The sequence below is a fragment of the Tyto alba genome, unplaced genomic scaffold, assembly GCF_018691265.1.
Source record: "Tyto alba isolate M040663 unplaced genomic scaffold, T.alba_DEE_v4.0 Super-Scaffold_21, whole genome shotgun sequence".
Classification (NCBI taxonomy): Eukaryota; Metazoa; Chordata; class Aves; order Strigiformes; family Tytonidae; genus Tyto; species Tyto alba.
Window position 1 is genome coordinate 17,568,914 of NW_024881295.1, and position 17,599 is coordinate 17,586,512.

General features: G+C 51.8%; 1 protein-coding gene across 3 annotated transcripts in view; it reads left to right on the top strand.

Moving 5' to 3' along the window:
* The window catches only part of LOC104363439 (sodium- and chloride-dependent GABA transporter 2), a 33,552-nt gene extending 17,083 nt beyond the window's left edge, over positions 1-16,469 (top strand). The window contains exons 8-15 of one of the 3 annotated variants that reach the window (XM_032986451.2): positions 8,312-8,415; positions 11,279-11,403; positions 11,953-12,065; positions 12,211-12,348; positions 13,486-13,588; positions 14,165-14,265; positions 14,705-14,875; positions 15,968-16,469. In XM_032986451.2, coding sequence (XP_032842342.1) covers positions 8,312-8,415; positions 11,279-11,403; positions 11,953-12,065; positions 12,211-12,348; positions 13,486-13,588; positions 14,165-14,265; positions 14,705-14,875; positions 15,968-16,087 — 975 coding nt within the window. In that variant the 3' untranslated portion in view covers positions 16,088-16,469. The remainder of the gene's footprint in view (positions 1-8,311; positions 8,416-11,278; positions 11,404-11,952; positions 12,066-12,210; positions 12,349-13,485; positions 13,589-14,164; positions 14,266-14,704; positions 14,876-15,967) is intronic. The other 2 variants (XM_032986452.2, XM_032986454.2) reach the window with 2 other exon arrangements.
* Positions 16,470-17,599: the final 1,130 nt, after the last annotated feature.

Sequence of the window (17,599 nt, forward strand, 5' to 3'; positions counted from 1 at the left end):
TCCTCCCTCCCTGACTCCATCATTCCCTGATGAATGCTTCACTTCTGCAGAAGAAAAGCAGGAGTCGGTAGCAGTGGTTGCCTTTTTCCAGCGTGCTTTAAACATCCTACTGAACAGGGTAGCAGCGCTTGAGATTTCTTTTGCGTTTTCCCATCGGAGAGGGAAGGGAAGGGTTAGTGCCCCAAGCCCCACACTGTGGAGCTGTGCCCCCCTCTCTGTGCAGGGGCAGCGTGAGCCCTGCCAGCCCATCGGGGCCAAGTCAATTATAATTGATTTGCGCTCTGAGGATGGCAAGCTGTAATTATTTACCCGCAGTCCTGCACTGCCTGGAAAAACGGAAGATTCTTTAGTGCCTGGGAAGGGTTCTGGAAATTAAAAAAAAAAAAAATTAAAAATACCCTCTCAGATCTGAACCTTATGATAAGGCATCTCAAGGGGAGGTTTAAACAAAGGGCAAACAATATACAAGGATACAAAATCAAATCTCCTTTAAAGTATATGAAAATCTGAGTGAAAAGAGGGGATGAATTATTTAGCAGATTCTACCAAGGGAGCAGCAGCAGCCGAGATGTGATTAAGTGTCAGAATATCAGACTGGTGTGTGGAAATCATTGCTTTTCACCTGCCAGACGACCTTGGACAGGACTGGGAAATCCTGCCTACGAGAGCTCAGGCTTGCTCATTGATGGTGGTCTCTTCTGGCCACAAAGTCTACAGTGCCCTAAATCTTCCAGCCCCTTCATTTTCTAAACCCGTGAAATGCTTATAATTAAAATAGTAAATAAAATAAATTTGATTGATAGATAAATCAGACTGTAGAGAGAAACTGCCAAACAAAGGTTTTGAATAACAAAGTTCTGTTCTGCTCAAATATGAGCAGATAACAGCAAAATGGCCAAAGAGATCATTTATGTTGAACTGTATGCCACCAAAGTAAAAAGGCAAAAAAGGAAAAAAAGAGCAATAGTTTGGTTTTTATTTGTATAATATTTAGTATTATGATGTTAGCATGCAAACTAGGCCCCATTTTTTTTTCCCCTACTCGACTGTATTTTCTGTGCTCCAGAAGGTTCCTACTTATGTCACAGTGCAGGTTGTGTTTTAACCAAAAGGGAGGTCTTAGGGGTTGTTCACCATTTCTACTTTTGATCACTCTACCCTTTACAATTATCCAATTATCTTTGCAGCAATTTTATCAGTTGTTTATTTCAGTAGATAACACTGGGGATTTACAGATGTGATTAAGGAGAGGGATGCACAGTGTGATCCACTAGCAGGAAGCTGAAATGAGAGGAATTCAGCGTAGAAATAAGGCTTAAGTGTGGGAAACTTGCCATTAGAAGAACTTCTCTCAGGCACTGGGAGGCTCTCTGTTGCTTGATGCTTTCATACCACAACTAGGCACCGTTTTAACAGACAGATTTAAAGAGGGGACTGATGGGCTTGACGCAGAAAGTGCCGGCTGTGTGTTTGGGTTTGCTTTAAAGAGAAGAAATGTAATGGTTTCCTTTCACTCTGGCATCAAGTCTTAAGTGATTTTAGCTACATTTCATTAGATATAATGAATGAGAATGGAGAAGGAGTTAAATTCATCAGCCTCTGAGCATATCCCTCTCTGGAAAAACAGCAAATGTTTCTCAAAACCTCCCACTCTCGTTTTCCTCTTGAAATTTCCGGAAAACTCACCACATTGCTCGGTGTCCTTATACTTTATCCAGCCTTTATATAAAGGAAGACCTTTCTGTGATGAGCTGCTTTCCATCTGGCCCAGACATGCTGAAGGGCCCAGCGGGGGCTGTGCCCCTGGTCCTGGGGGCAGGGAAGCACCGGCGGTGCCGAGGACCATCAGAGGACCTGCAGCTTTGCAGACACCCCGTAAGCAGTCCCCACCGCTGCACCGGACCCCCAACCCTGCCCAGCACTTTACCGGGACACCCTGACTTGCTCTGAGCACCTAAGTCCAGAGCATTACCTTCATCCAAACTCTGCTTCCCGTTGTGTCTCCCTCTCTCATCTGGGCTACTTTTCAAATAATGTTCCCTACATTTCAAATCACCTTCCCTACATTCTACGTTTTCTTTCACCCATTTCCCTGGCAGTTGCTTTTTTGGAGCAGCATTCGTTCCTGGGGAGTCCCCACAGGCTCCTGCTTTCCTGATGGATGCAGCAGGAAGGGAAGGCAAGAGATAAAGATGCCCCCAGCATTTTGGGGTGCTGTCTGCCGTGCCTGTGGCCAGAGAGGGCCGGAGAGATGCTGGGCTCCTGCTCATTGTTTGCACCGGAGCAGCTCTTGCTGCAGAGGCTGCGCTGAGGATAAGCCCCTCCGGCCACCACAGGGAGGACGGGAGGTGCGTGAATCTTGCAGGGCTGTGACCTGCTGGGTTAACCCTGGGCCCCCATAGCCATGCTGGGGAGGTGGTCAGAGACCCCAGATCCTCTCCAAATTCAGGCCCCTCCTGCTGCTGCTCCGTGGCCAGCGAGAGCTGCTGCTTCCCAGCAAGAGGGGGAGGGCAACCGTGGGCCTGCTAAATATTATTTGTTCCCCTCATTTATTTTTTTCCCAGCAAGCCTTTAACTTGACCCTGTGTGCTCAGTTTGTGTTGTTGCCAGCCCCCTGCTTTCCCTTTCTGAAGGCGAGCGTGTTTGTTTTCATGCCGGGGGGGTGACCTGCTGTGCCTGTGCGTGGATGTGTGTGCTGGCGGGGATGCCGCTGGCACCGTACACTCGCTCCCACCACGTGCCCTCGTGCCCCGGCACGGGACCCCGGGACCCCCAGCCCCCGTGGAGGGTCTGCAAGCCCAGGCACCACTGCCCGCCCTGCCTGGGGTGTGTGGGGGGGGTGGTGGTGGTGCTGAGGGCAGGTACAGGGCAGCAGGGCAGGAGAGCTTGCAGATCCTGCAGCATGCCGGAGAGGCTCGGGGCTGGCGTCCTCTTCTCCGCCTTGCCGGAGCGATGCATCCACGTGGGGTGAACCACAGCTGTATTTACCTTACAGGGCTTCCTCCTCCTCCTCCTCCTCCTCCTCCTCCTCCCACGTCTCTCGCCAGCCCTGCTGGCGTGGGACCCGGGTGGTCGGCCGGCCGCGGCCACGCAGCCCTGCTGAGTCTGATCTCAGCGCTGACATAGCAGGAAGGAATAAAGCTGTCTTTCTGTCCGCCTGCAAGCAGCAAGGCAGGGAGGACCGTAAAGCCCGGCTTCCCAGGCAGCAAGGAGCATCCCTCAGAGCATCCCTTGCCCCTCCGCAGCACCCTGGGGCAGGCAGCTGTGCTCTTTGGGATGAACCAGAAACCTGTTTGTTTTCTTGGGGTGTTTAAAGAAACCCCAGCAGCAGGAGGGCCCTCCTGGGTATAAAAATGTCCCGGTGGGTCGGCAGATGCCCTGAGTTTGTGGGGGTTGCATGAGGTCAGTGCTCTCTGGCAGGGCATTGCAGGGGCCTTGAGTGCTGGCACAGGGAGGTTAACCGGCAAACAAAGCCCCTGTCCCCCACTCCCAAGGAGCCCAAGGATGTATTTTCCGAGCAGCTGGGGCTTGGGGCTGGGAACGTGATGCTTGGCCACGTGTAGGGAGGGCAGAAGGATCAGGAACGCTTTACAAAAATGGCAGAGACTCGTTCCCTGCTTCCTCTCTTCTGAGGACGAGGGAAAACATTGGCCTGGGCTGTGCAGCACGGCGGTGGGCTCTTTGCAGCAGGGTAGCAGGGCTGCGGGACGTGGGCTGGGTCTTTGGGCTGTGGGCCAGTCCTGAATGAAGGGGGAAAGGCAATAATCTGGAAATGGTGCCCTTGGGTGTCTTGAGGTGGAATCTCAGGAATCGAGATCTCCCCACTCGAGGCTGGTCTGAAGCGCTGTGTTTGCACGGTGCAGCGAGTGGCCGGTGGGTAACATCAGCGTCGCAGGCTGACTCCTGAGCCATGAGGCCGGGAGCAAAAGGAATGCTGGTTGAACTGCAGCTCAAGACTTGGGTGGTTTTTGCTCTCTGCTCTGCCTTACACCGACCGTGACTCCCCACTCAGCGTGCACCCACTCCATGCTGTACCGTTTCTGCTTGCTGATGGGGACAGTTTGACATTTCTCTGCGTGGCACCTGTATTTGATGTATGACATTCACTGGGGTTCAATAACATTTTGCTTGAAAATGCTCTTTACTGTTATTTGTAAGTGCTTTGAGATCTTCCTAAGGAAGGATCTGTTTTAGTACAGAGGGCTATTAAATTCCAGTACATGTAATAAAGTAAATATTGCTGAGAAAATTAAGGGGCGAAGGAATATGTCCTCTTATAGGCCATAACCATCTTGGATAACTGCAGCTCAGGTGTGAAGGCTTTGGCTAAAAACAGAGTAGGAGGTTATTACAAACTGAAGTGAACAACATGTTCAAGGAAATTGAATTATGAATTAAATAAACTGGATGGTTTAGAAAACTGCAGACAGCAATCAAATCAAAATACCCATGCTGCCAATGTGCCAGCGAAATATGAACAGGATAAACTTTACCAGTCTCTTTGGGAGCAGCGGCCAGAGAACAGCAGCATGCTTTTATCTGCAGGGGGAAGAGAGTCCTGCCTGACCACAGCGAGCCCCTTTAGTCAGCGTGGGAATATTAAAATAATGAGAGGCTGTTGCATCAGCAGCACAGGAGGGTCTTGGAAGGACAGAAAAAAACACTCCTCTGAGTCACTGCAGGGAGAGGAATAAGCACAGGCAGCAGGTTGGGGAGGGAAGATTTGGATGGTTGTTCTCTGAAGCGAGTGGTCTGTGTAGCCCCTGTGAACCCACGGGGCTGGGTGGGCAGTGGTGAGGAGGGGGCTGGACCACAGACAGGATGAGGCCCCTCCCGACCCCAGTGATCCTGCAGTCCTGGGACTTGCTGCCACCGCTCGGCTCCATCACTGGTGGGTCAGGAGCACCCACGGCATCAGTCTTGTTGCAGTCCATTGATCCCCAAGTAATTTGGGAACTGCCAGGGGGCTGTGAAGGACACAAAGGTGGCTTGTCTATGGCCCAAAAGCTGCAGTAACCTTTTCAAATGGGAAATAAAGTGCGTGCTGCCCGAGCTGGTGTTCATAGTCATGCTGACCTAAGTAGGATCATAAGCTCTGCAAGCCAAGCTTAGATTTACTCAATTTCTGCCACAGGCTGCCTTGCTTTAGTTGGGATCATGTGCTAAGGCAGGTTCTGTATTCCCTAAAGACATCCCTTTGGGGCTGGGTTCCCGCACAGCCCAGTGTGTACCCTGTGGGTGTTGGGTTGGGCAGGGCAGGGCAGGCAGTGGAGCAGGAGCCTGCAGACCCTGCACTGGTCTCTGCTACAGTCAAGGTTATCACTGGGCTTTAGAAATGAGCTGCTTCATAAGCCACAGAGCTAATGAAGCTTGCTGTCTTGATATTTGGCTTCTACCGTGGCTGGTAAAGCACCAGTTCTTTTCTCACCCTTGGGATATTTCTCATGTCTTTTGCTTGTGTGATTTATCTGGTATTTAACACTGGTTGACTCTTTCTCCCTGTAGCTTTCTGCACAGTGGAGATGCTGAGTTCCTGTCTTTTTCCTGTTCCCTAGCTGTTGTGAAGCTCATAGGTAGTTGATATCCTTGAGGTTTCTACCGACTGTTAAATCTGGTTGAAACTCTTCAACTGGGTCCGACGTTATGGCAAGTGTGGGGTTAGCAGCTTGATGGCAAAAGTCTTGTTACGTTGAGAAACTGAATCGTAAGGGCTCCAAAACCCATGAGAGGGTGTGATTCAAGCTCGAATTTGATGAAAAATCAAAGCTGTAGCAATGAACAGCAAAACAAAAAACAAACTTAACAAAACATTTCACTCTGATCTGCGCAAAGATGCAAATCATTGGTGCAAAGGGGTCAGCAGGCCCAGCTCACCTCAGTGCCTTGCTCTGCCTAAAAAGTAGCTGAAAAGTGAACACTGTGCCCTTATTGCCCACAAGCACCGTGATGCTTTAGGAATCAATTATAAAATGGGCTTTGATTTTTTTCTAATATTTTTGAAATGCAAAAATGAACTAATACCCTGCTCTCTAAACCCACCTCCACACATAGCTCCTCCAAAAAGAATAAAATGCACCAAAGTCAATTACTTTTCCAATGTCGCAGTGCTTTTCCATTTTACCAATCAGAGAGCTGCTCTGACTGCCTGTGAAATTGTGACCGGTGTCTCCATGGACCAAAGAGAAGGTGGTGGGGCCAAACATTAGCCTAGTTGCTCGCAGGAGTCAGGGAGAGCAGTTTCACCAAATCTAGCCAAGCAGCGCTTTGCTTTCTCTCCCCACGGACTGAGCTGCTGGGTCTTGCAGCAGTGGGCAGGGAGGGGATTCATTCTGTGCAGCTGTCCCTTGAGCTAAAACCAGCATTTCCTCCAGAAAATCACAGCTCATGGGATTGTAACATCCCGTTGTAGGGCCTGTCAGCCTAGGAAGGAGAAGAGGTAAATACGAAGCAAAAACTCTTGCCGCACGATTGCTTTTTGGCCCGTAATGGAAGAGGAAAGGCAGAACCATGCATCAGTGAGGGTGGCCTGAGCAACAGGGGTGGTTGGGCAGGTGCTGCCCAGCTGCCCATTGCCTCAGGACATGAGTTTTTTTCTGACACGTACAGGCATGATTTGGAGTCATCAAAACTGCCGTGGTGCTTTCCATTGACTTCTTTTCTTCTCGGAGGGGATCCTGGGGCAAGGCTGGTGTCTGCCTGAGGGCTCGCCAGCACCGCAATTCTGGGGAAGGAGGCTGTAGCCAAATGGAGACATTTCTCATCAAAGCTTTCCCAGTAATACTGTTATTCTGCTTTTCTTTCCTGACAGCTTCTTTTTTTTTGTCTCTAGAATGTGGCTACCCTTCAGCATTGGTTGAATGATTGTCTTATCTCTATTTTATAAACCCCTTAGGAAGAAAGATCTTGGAAAACAGAGGGTTTAATTAATAATCTTTGTCATTGCTTCATTCCTCACTGTTGGTTCCTGCTTTTGCTGTTCTCCACGGAAGGCAGTGGCAGTGCTTGCATTGGTGACTGCACACAGCTAGGCTTTCAGATCAAATTTGGCATTGACAGATGTCAGCCTCTGAGCACCGGGACATGTTATTGACAGTGAGAGCGAAGCGGAGTTCAAAGACGCCTCTTGGGGCTAACAGTGTTCTTGTATTTTCTTTTAGGAGCTGTCTTTTGCAAACAACTCTGTTTTTCTAGTACTCATCTCCTCCCCAGTTAATTTTCTTTTAGGTTTTGGAAACATTAAATTAGGTCTTGGAGACAAGGGCCACCACCAGAACCTGTATGTACTTGCGTGTCCTGGTTTCGGTTGGGATAGAGTTAATTTTCTCCCTAGTAGATGGTGCAGAGCTGTATTTTAGATTTAGTGTGAGAATAATGTTGATAACACACTGATGTTTTAGTCGTTGTTGCGTAGTGCTTACCCTAAGTCAAGGATTTCTCAGTTTCCCATGCTCTGCCAGCGAGCAGGTACACAAGGAGCTGGGAGGGAGCCTGGCCAGGACAGCTGACCCCAACTAGCCAAAGGGATATTCCAAAGGGGAACTGGCCAGGAGGGGTGGATCACTGCTCAGGGAGTGTCTGAGCATCAATCAGCGAGTGGTGAGCAGTTGCACTGTGCGTTACTTGTCTTTTATTGGAATTTATTTCTCTCTCTTTGTTATATTCCTTTTCATTACTATTATTATTATTATATTTTTTATTATTATTGTTATTATTTTATTTTAGTTAGTTATTAAACTGTTCTTATCTCAACCCATAAGTTTTACTTTTTTTTTTTTTTCTGATTCTTTTCCCCATTCCACTGGGGGTGGAGGAGCGACTGAGTGCCTGTGTGGTGCTTAGTTGCTGATTGGGGTTAAACCACCACACCATGCCGCCCAGTGGGACATCAGGCTTGCCCAAATCAAGTTGCCCTCCTCTGCTAGCAGAGGGGTCCTTCAGCTCCTGTGGAGCGTTCATCTGGTCTCTCGCTGCCGTGAAGCTCTGGAGAGTCACAGGTTTCTGCAGATTTGTCCAAGGAAGAAAGAGATGATGATGAAGAGCTATACGTGCTGTGGGTTTGCAAGGCTCATGATACATCCTTTCCCTTTAGCACTCCCCTGGGTGCCTCACTGAGCACTGTAATTCCTGGCACTGTATAACCTGCCCCTGGAAAAGGCTTGGCTAAATAAATGCTGGGTATTTCCAACCTCCCAATCACTGGCCTTTTCTACTGGTTACAGCAGCCCCTGGGGCTCTGCCTCTCCGCATCTGTGCAGTGTTTGTGCTCTGGGCTGGCCTCATCTTCTCACCCGTGTTTGCATCTCCTTTGCAGGTCTGGATGGATGCAGGCACTCAAATCTTCTTTTCGTATGCAATTTGTCTGGGATGCCTGACAGCTCTGGGCAGCTATAACAAATACCATAACAACTGCTACAGGTAACTGGAGCACGGCTCTGCTGCCTAGAGCCTTCCCCTCCCTGAACATCCATGTACACAGGCTGGTGAACTGCTGGAGGCTACTGGCCTTTCAAAGTGTCATGTTTTCTGTTTCTACTCAGGGCATAAGAAAACTCTTTCCAGGTGTTTTCTCCCCAAATCCAGCTCTTTGTGCTTTCTACCCGAGGGAACTTTCTGTCCATGTCACGGATGACAAATCTGCTCTTCCACACCAGCTGACACCCTGCAAAGTCAGATTCTCATCACTGGCTTTATGACCCCAGCCCACACCACAACCTCCCCTATTACATGGGTGGGTGAGCAAAGGGGAAGCAGAGCTGTGAGATCTAATGGCTCTAGACTGGAGTCCTTTCACCTTGTGATTTATTTTTCCTAGGTTAATTTGGACCTAGCGCCTTGCACGGTTGTCAGTGCTCTGGGTTGCTATGTGCTACCTATGGCCTACGTATATGCCTGCAGATGAGGTTTCTGTTTCTTGCATACTCTTCCCATGCTGGACTGCCCTTGAATGGAGATGGGCCAGGTTGCCAGATAGAATCAGGCTGTCAAGTTGAAGTGGTCGGGTGAAAATAAACTCATTTTGCTGTAGATGTATACAGCATCTGGAGCTGCATCCCCAGGGATAAAAGGCTAATGTGAGTGGGAGAGGCCACCTCTAGGTAGAACTACCCACCTCCCTTCCCACCCTTTTTCTGCTGACCATGTTGTTCCTGGCACTGCGTTCTCCCCCCACCTTTTCAAAATTGTGGCTGTTGCCATGGAAGGTCCAGGCACACCACTGGCTACACAGTCCTTGCTTGGTTTCTTTCTCTGTCTTCACCTTAGAAGTTCACTCCTGCTGTAGGGATGACTCTCCAACAGCAGCTGGGCTGGGACTCCTCTTCCTTTTCATGTCCCTCCTCCCAGATGTTATTTCGAGAGAAAAATCTCTGGGGAAAGAAGAGATAATGGACTTGACTTTGGCCTGCTGCATGTCCTTGGGCACTAGCCCTCTGCACCTCCAGCCTGGATGTGTAACATGGAGATGATGACAGGGGCTGCTTAGCAGCAAGGTTGTAAAAAGCTTCTTCAGCTGCAGCTAGGAGATGCTATAGAAAGGGGACAGATGTCTGTTTGCACACAAACCCTTTATGTTATTTGGCTTTGCTATGAAAATTGTCCTTAGTTTTGGTGTCAGATATCTGAGCAGCCTGTTCTCAGGCATGGACCCAGTTTTCATGAGTTGATCCTGTGCTCTGCAGCCTTGGTTTGCATAGGAGGACAGGACTAGGCTTTAACAGGGCAGAGGGATGCCAGTGTGGTGCCTCACTCAGTTATCCCAGGACAGGTATAACCTTTGGTGACCTGGAAGAGAAAAGGATGTGGGCAGGAGGGACCACTGTTTGTATGGCAGCAGTCCAAGATGGCACCAAACAAAACAGACCATTTCTCATTTTCTGGGACAGCAAAGGAAAATATCATCAGGGCTCCCTGGCTCCCTTTTGGGTGAAAATCTGGAGAGACTTTTTTGGACTGGACATTCCCCCCATGTTACCCTCCACCACAACCCCTTTCCACCTGGCAGGTGACTGGAGAGCACGTCTCAGCCTCCCTTTCCAAGGAGGGTTTGACCTGTCGTGCGTACATCCAGGGGAAAGAGGGAGAAACACCGAGAAGGGAGCGGAGCTATTTGAAATACATGGGAATTTGTATAAAATGACTGAGAATATAATTTGAGTGGAGAGCAGACAGTTTATAGCAAATGAAGAAATGAGGTTCTGTTGTGGGCTTCCCAATGGGTTAGCTGAGCTTGGTGAAGCGTGACCCTCCTTGACAGCCGGGAGATTTGTGGGGACTTGCCCTGCAGGCCTCCTTCAGTCTCTCCTGCCCTAGAAACCAAGTGCAAAGGCAGAGGGGGATAGTGTTGGGTGCTCTGCAGTCCGTGACAATGCAAAAAGCTGTGATTTGGAAGGAATAATCTGAATTTGTATGGCATAGGGGCTCTGAGTGAACAGTACTTTTTCTCTAGAAATGGTTGCAGATTGTGAATAGATCTAGTTAACATTCAGGGAGGAGCTTGAAGCCCCCAGAATGCTAGATACCTAAAGACTGATACAGAAAATCACACTGGATATGCAGAGTAGCATTTAATAAAGTCAGAGTGGGCCAGGAAATGCCAGAAGGGGTGCGTTCAGTTTGGTTCAGAATATCTCAGAAAGATGCTGCAAATGTTATTGTTATCCCCAGGGTTGCAGTCACAAGAGGACTAGGGAGACTGGAGCATGAAAAGGAATTGGATAGATAAGACATGTTTAGTTTAAAGAGTAGATGGATGAGAATGAGATGAAACAGAGACAAAAGGGAATAGATCAGAGAAAATAAATTGGATGGCTCTGTTCATCTTTTTCTCATAATGCCGGGACCAGGAGATATCTACTAGTGCTGAGAACCAAGAAGACTGTAACTGGTCTGAGAAATACATTAAGGAAAAAAAAAACATGTGCCCCTTCTCAGACAAAAGTAATCTCTGGTACTCTCTGCTACAGGAGGAACCAGGGGAGGGAGAGGAAAAAAAGAAAGAAATCAGGCATTTGGATGTTTAGCAAGACTATCTCATGAGCGAAGAGCTTAGGTGAGGAATGGATCTTCATGCTGTCCTTGGAGAAGGCTTTCTCTGGGGCAGGTCCTGCTGTGTTGCCCACCCTGGTGCATCCTTCTGCAGCTCCCAGTGCTGAGCTGTGGGAACGCTGGGAGAGAGGCCCCGCTGCGGGCACAGTGGTTGGGGTGGGAGAGTGGGTGCTGCCCCGGGGTGTGGGTCATGCTTGGACCCCCACCTGGCTGATACTGTGTCCCCTCCTCCCAGGGACTGCGTGGCCCTCTGCTTCCTCAACAGCGGCACCAGCTTCGTGGCCGGTTTTGCCATCTTCTCCATCCTGGGCTTCATGGCGGGGGAGCAGGGCGTGCCCATCGCCGAGGTGGCCGAGTCGGGTGAGTGGGGCCGCGGGGTGCTGCTGTTTGGCCCCCCCTCAGCAAGGGGGGTGCACGCCCACAGGACACCCACGCTGGGGCAAACGATATTGCAGCTGCAGGTTCCCATCCTGGTGGGCAGCTCTGCTTTCTGCCTCCAAAAACCAGGGAGAAACAAATGCACGCTCATGAAATATGAAGACGCAGTGGCCATGTCTTGAGGTCAACATAAGCTGCCGGTTAGGGCTAGGGTTAGCCAGCTGCTGTCTCTTGGTGAGGGGGTGAGGTTCCTGCGTGGCATATGCCCAGGCTTGTGCTGTGCTCCCCTGGGCTCAGGGGCTTTCCCTGGCTCCCAGCCCTCGTGACGCCGATGCAGATGGAGTTTGCTCTGTCCCCTTTCCCTCCCATCCTGCTGGTCTCCTCCAGCCCTCGAGGAGCCTGCGGAACGCTGGCGTAAGGGGAGAGGCTGCAGGGCTGCAGGCTGTGCCTTGGGCAGGGGGCTGCCCCAAGTGGGGTCTGCACCAGCTGTGCCGCGCCGCTGCCCGCTCTGAAAGCCCCTTCTCCCCACAGGGCCGGGCCTGGCATTCATCGCCTACCCTCGGGCTGTGGTCATGCTGCCTTTCTCCCCACTCTGGGCATGCTTCTTCTTCCTGATGGTTGTTTTGCTGGGACTGGACAGCCAGGTAAAGGTGCAGGTGGAGGGCGGTTGCCTGCCAGACAAAAGCCACCGTCCCCGTTCGGGACAGGCTTGAACTTGGTTGAGGCGGGGGGCTGGGGAGCCGGTCAGGACAGGCTGACGGTGTGGGGGGGATCTCTGCTTTTTTGTAGTTTGTCTGTGTGGAGAGCCTCGTCACAGCTCTTGTGGACATGTACCCCACCATCTTCCGCAAGAAGAACCGCCGGGAGACCCTCATCCTGCTGGTCTCCATCCTCTCCTATCTGGTCGGGTTGGTGATGCTCACGGAGGTATTTTGGGCTCAGACCGCCGGCGCGGTGCTTGCTGGGGCTGAGTGCCCCCCTGGCAGAGGTGGGCCTGGTGGGGTCCGTGCTGGGGCTGAGAGCTTGCTGTGGAAGCCCATCCTGCTCCACAGGGCTGGGGGGAGGCTGCTCTTCCCTCCCTGTGCAGTTCGCATTTCCCCTTCCAGCCCTCACCCCTTGTGCCAGTCACAGTCCTGATGTTTCTGCCCATATGGAGAATTGGAGCTCTGGAGAGCCCGTGTTTTGGTTATAGATTTATCTTTACATAAGCTAAACCTTTACAGCTGTAGCCTGTTGCATGGTGAGGGGGAGTGCCTTTGCCCTTCACTTTCCTCCTGGATGCAGCCACATGAACACTTGGTGTAAGGAAACTTTGTGGGCCTGAGTGCCCCCCATATCTATTACACTGATTTCCTATATATTCTCTGTGTTGTGATTAATTGTCTGGGAGTTAAACTGATGGGGTTTAAAACCTTTAACTCCGCCTATCTGTATGTGTGTGGGGATTGATGCTGCCACGATGCTCTTTGCATCTTCTGTTTTCATTTGGGCAATTTTGAAAAAGCTGACTTTGATGTTGCACCTGCAGCCTTGTCCCTGGGCTTACCTGCAGGCCTATTTTATAGACAGCCTTGCAGACCCAGGCAGTGAAACAGCCGGGCTGCCAGCCGCCAGGGCCACAGCAACAAGTGCTTGGAAAACTGCACGCACATCTACTTCCCGCGCCAAATTAGGAGGCTGAAGTAAATCAGATTCATTGTGTCTCTCTTCAGGGGTTTTCCACCCTCACTTCCAGCTACAAGACCTGCTTTGGTTTTGTCTTCTCCTAAAATATCCCCACGATCTCTGGCAGTCACTTGCCCTCCCCTGCCCTGCCTTGCAATGGAGGGTTGCAGAGACTCCTGAGAGCAGGGCGGCTGCATGTCTCCATCAGGCCTTGAGCACCAGGGACATGGCCTTTGCTGTTGGCTAAAACCCTGCCCTGGAGAGAGGGGAAGGTGCCTCAAGCCCTGGGGAAGGCGTCAAGTTTGTTTCCTGCTCTGGCTGGAGCTCTTTGCCAGTGACTGATTCCTCTGCCCTCTCTCCCTCCCCACCTCGCCTCGCTGCCCACTTGGCCCTTCCCAGGGTGGGATGTATGTCTTCCAGCTCTTTGATTACTATGCCGCCAGTGGCATGTGCCTGCTCTTTGTGGCCATCTTCGAGACTCTCTGCATCGCCTGGGTCTATGGTGAGTATGAACCAGGGAGGGTCCCCAGCTAGAGTCTCTCGGGCTTTTGCTTGGTCAATCCTCAAAATGCTGGTCTGTGGTGCCCCTGGACTCAGCTGGTGGGGGCTTCCTCCCAGCAGTGCCCTGGGGGATCTGCTTCCAGATATCCCCAGCATGTTCATGTGTGCCCATGCTTTTGAGGCCCTCCTTCCCTGGGGTCTTGAAACTGGCTGGGAAAGCTTTTCCCAACCTGTGTATAGAGGAGTCTGAGACCCTCAAACATTTTTGAGAGCCCTCTCTCAGCCTTGACATCCATAAGGGATGAATAAAACCTGGGTTCAGGTGCTAGCCTGGAGATGCTGAGGAGCTGGCCCTGCTGACCCACTGGGCTATTCTGGGGCTAGAGGATGTTAGTCCAGGACAAAGACTGAAGCTGGCCGTAGTCCTGGCAAGCTCCCTGACAGTGCTGTCAGCTATGCCGAGGCTACTGCCTCATCTGAGGATCGCTGGAACAGTGGTGAAGCAGAACCCCGAACATGCAGACCCTGCTGCCCTCCTTCCCTGGTAGCAGTGAGGCATCCTTCCCCTCTTCTGCAGGTGCTGAGCGTTTCTACGATAACATTGAAGATATGATCGGCTACCGGCCATGGCCCATCATCAAATACTGTTGGCTTTTCATCACCCCGGCAGTTTGCATGGTGAGGGCCCCCAGGAAGAGGAGCTGTAGGGAGGAAGATGGGCAGAGCTGGGTGCCTCTGAGATCTAGATACCTACATATATATACGGAGTGATATGCATGTGTATAGGGGGGGGTTATGTGGCCTGTACTATGGGAGCCTGTTGTTCTGTGTGTTTGTGGCTTTGGGGGCCAGGCGTGGGGCTAAACAACGGGGAGAGGGGCCTGGCTCACTGATAGAGATGCCTGCTGTTAGGGTGAGCTCCTTGCTGCTGTGCCCAGTGCTGTACACGGGGGCTGTCCCAGCAAAGCTTGCTTGACTGGTATCTCCTCTGTTGCTGTCCTGGGGAGCTGTTTGTTACCATGAGACTCTGCAGGTGTGGACTCACCAGGAAAACCTCTCTTGGCTAATGGTGTTGATTTTATTGCTCTTTTTCTCTTGGTCTCTTCCCCCTTGCCAGGCAACCTTCTTGTTTTCTCTGATCAAATACACCCCGCTGACCTACAACAAGAAATATGTGTACCCATGGTGGGGAGACACCCTGGGCTGGCTGCTGGCCCTCTCCTCCATGGTGTGCATCCCTCTCTGGATCGTCTACAAACTCTCCACCATCAAAGGCTCCCTCAGAGAGGTGAGGCTGGTGCTCTGGGATCAGGGCATGGACTGTGCTTCTGTGCTGAAGTCCAGCCTTGCAGGGGGGTCATTTGTGTGTTACGGGTTAATTAGCAGGGAGTCTAGAATAAATGGATTGAATGAGTCTGTTGCTATAACTGACTGTTGGTTTTATTAAGTTCCGCCTGGCTGGAGGGCTGCTCCAAGCTGGCTGTTGCCTCTTGGTGCCCTTTTCAAATTGCTCCTGTATCTTTGCAAGCACCCTTAGGAAAAAGTTCATTAGATAGAGAAGATAAAGATGATCTCCAGGCCCTCGAGTCGGTTTGGAGGCTGCCCTTGACCAAAGCTTAGGGACTTGGTCTGAGAAAGCTCCAGATCCCATGAGTGTTGCAGGCAGCCGAGTGTCAGTGGCCTGGGCCTGCCCAGCTCCCGGAGCTGCTGTGACCCATTGCTGGCTGCCCTGAACGTGCCTTGGGAGAGCCAGGGACCTGGCAAAGCAGACCTCACTCCAGACAGGCATCCCATCCCTGCCATGGCTCATTGGAGGTTTCCCAGACATCCTGATACCCCTGGATACCGTACGTTTTTTCTGCCTCCTGCAAGTGCTTGGGAATGGGTTGTGGCAGCAGTGGGCCCCTCATCCTCATGTCCAGCACGGACAAGGAGGAATGGGCACCGCTGCAGGAGCACGGCAAGGGCCACACTGCGTGACGTAGACACACTTGCTGTCCCAGTTAAAGCCAAACCTGTGTGCACAGGCTCTCCCTTTGCAGTCTGTGCTGATGGAGGGAATGACCTGGAGGTGTTTGGGTACCAACCTTTCTTTGGACTGCTTTCTAGCCCTGGCCTGGAACAAATGGAGGATGGAACTTTCCTACCATATCTCAGGTCTCTCACATGCTCAGTGCTTGTCTTGGGACAAGTGGTTCAAAGATGAGTTTATCCCCTGTTTCTGAAGTGCTGCCTGTCCTTATCTGGGACATCTCTGGCATTTAGGGACCAGACTTACAGCCCTGCCTGGCTGGCTGGCTGATACCCATGAGTGGAAGGGGAGGGCCCAGGTCACCTTTTGTCCCTGTGGCTGTGTTCAATGCCTGCCTTTGCCTTCCAGCGGCTCCGCCAACTCACCTGCCCACTTGAGGACTTGCCTTCCAGGCTGGGCACAGGACAGCCCCTTCCCTCCACCAGAGCCGGCCTCCTGACGCTGACAGAGCTCGAATCTCATTGCTAGGACCAGTGTGGCTCTCCCTCCCTCCCCCCCAGGATGGTTTCTATACAGCCTTTACCACCTGTTGGATAATGCAAGGATTCTTCACTCGCCAAGGAGAGGGGGATTTCTGGGCTGAGCTCCCTTCCCTGGAAGATTTGAGGAAGAGGCTGACGTGGAGATGGTCTGCGTGGAGTTAGCAGTGCACCTTAATCGTCCCTCTGGAGAGGGCTCTGAAGGGGCAGACCAAGCACCAGTGTTCCTGAGCATCCCCAGCCTTCTGGTGGGCAGAAAGGAAGGACTGATCCTGGAGTGGAGAGTGTCAGAGAGTCCGAGAGGTGTGGCTCCAGTGTGGACTTTGGGAACTTCTCCATTCATTCCATTAAATCCTTGTTTTTCCCCTCTAGATCCACTCTGTCTCTGTTTTGTCTCACTAGCATCCCTTGCTCACGGCGCGTTAGGCGGGACGTGCGTTGGCGGAGCTGTGCTGGATGTTCAGGTCTGGATCTCTGCTGCACGTCGGTACGGGAGGGCGACCAGAGGAGAGGAAGCTTGGTTAGGGGAGGAAGGAAAACAGGGCACAGCGGTTCGGAGGCCCCCCTGAGCTGTAGGCCTGGTGTACCTGGGTGAAGCAGAGAGTGCAATGCCACCTTCTCCTGGAGCCACTGCCAGCTCCCAGCCACGAGAGTCATCTGGCTGATGAATCACTGGGCTATTCCCAGGGTCTGAGAGAAGCGCGTGGGTTTGCCTTTTCTTCGTGCAAACGAAGGATCATGGGAAACTCTCCCTCGTCTCTGCAGGTCTATGTATTTTTTTTTTTTTTTTTTTTTTTTGGTGCTGACTGCCTTCCAGGTGCTCTAGAGCCAGACATTTTGGTTTTCCTGTGTGTGCAAAAAGGGCTGCATGGTTGAAGCAGGATCTGCATGTTATGTCAACAAACAGGGCCCCTTGTTTCCAGGCTGTTTGGGTATTAAAAAAAAAAAAAAAAAAAAATCAAAGAGCTTGTGTTTTACATGCTGTAGCCCCAGCATCCGAGGAGGGCAGCCAGAGGACACGTAACGCCGGGAAGCTGGATGGCTCCCAGGAAACTCCGAGGAAGCCCCGGCAGAGCTGAGCGAGCGGCCGGAGGCGCTCGGCTTCCCGAAGCGCCCACGGACACGGGTGGGCACCGCGCTATGGCCAAGGCTTCCGGCGCCGCGGGGGGAAGGCGAATGAAAGCAGTCCACGCCGTTAGCCACAAGGTGGCCCCAGGACTTCACCGACCGCCGCGGCGTGGGCTCGGGTCCCCGCGGGGCGTGGGAGGGCGGCGGGCACCCCCGCTTCGGGACAGACACCTCCTGAGCTGGGCGGCTGTTTGCTCTTCGGGTCGGTGGCAGCTTGTGGGGCTGGGGAGGGATTTCCCCGTGGGCCACGGTAACCTGGGCGTTTTTCTTTCCCTGCCCGTTGCCTGTGGAGGTTTTCTCTGCAGGGAGCTGCATCCCACGGGGAAGGGTGATCTTGAGTTGTGGCAAACACCGGTTTAGGTCCCCGAGGACC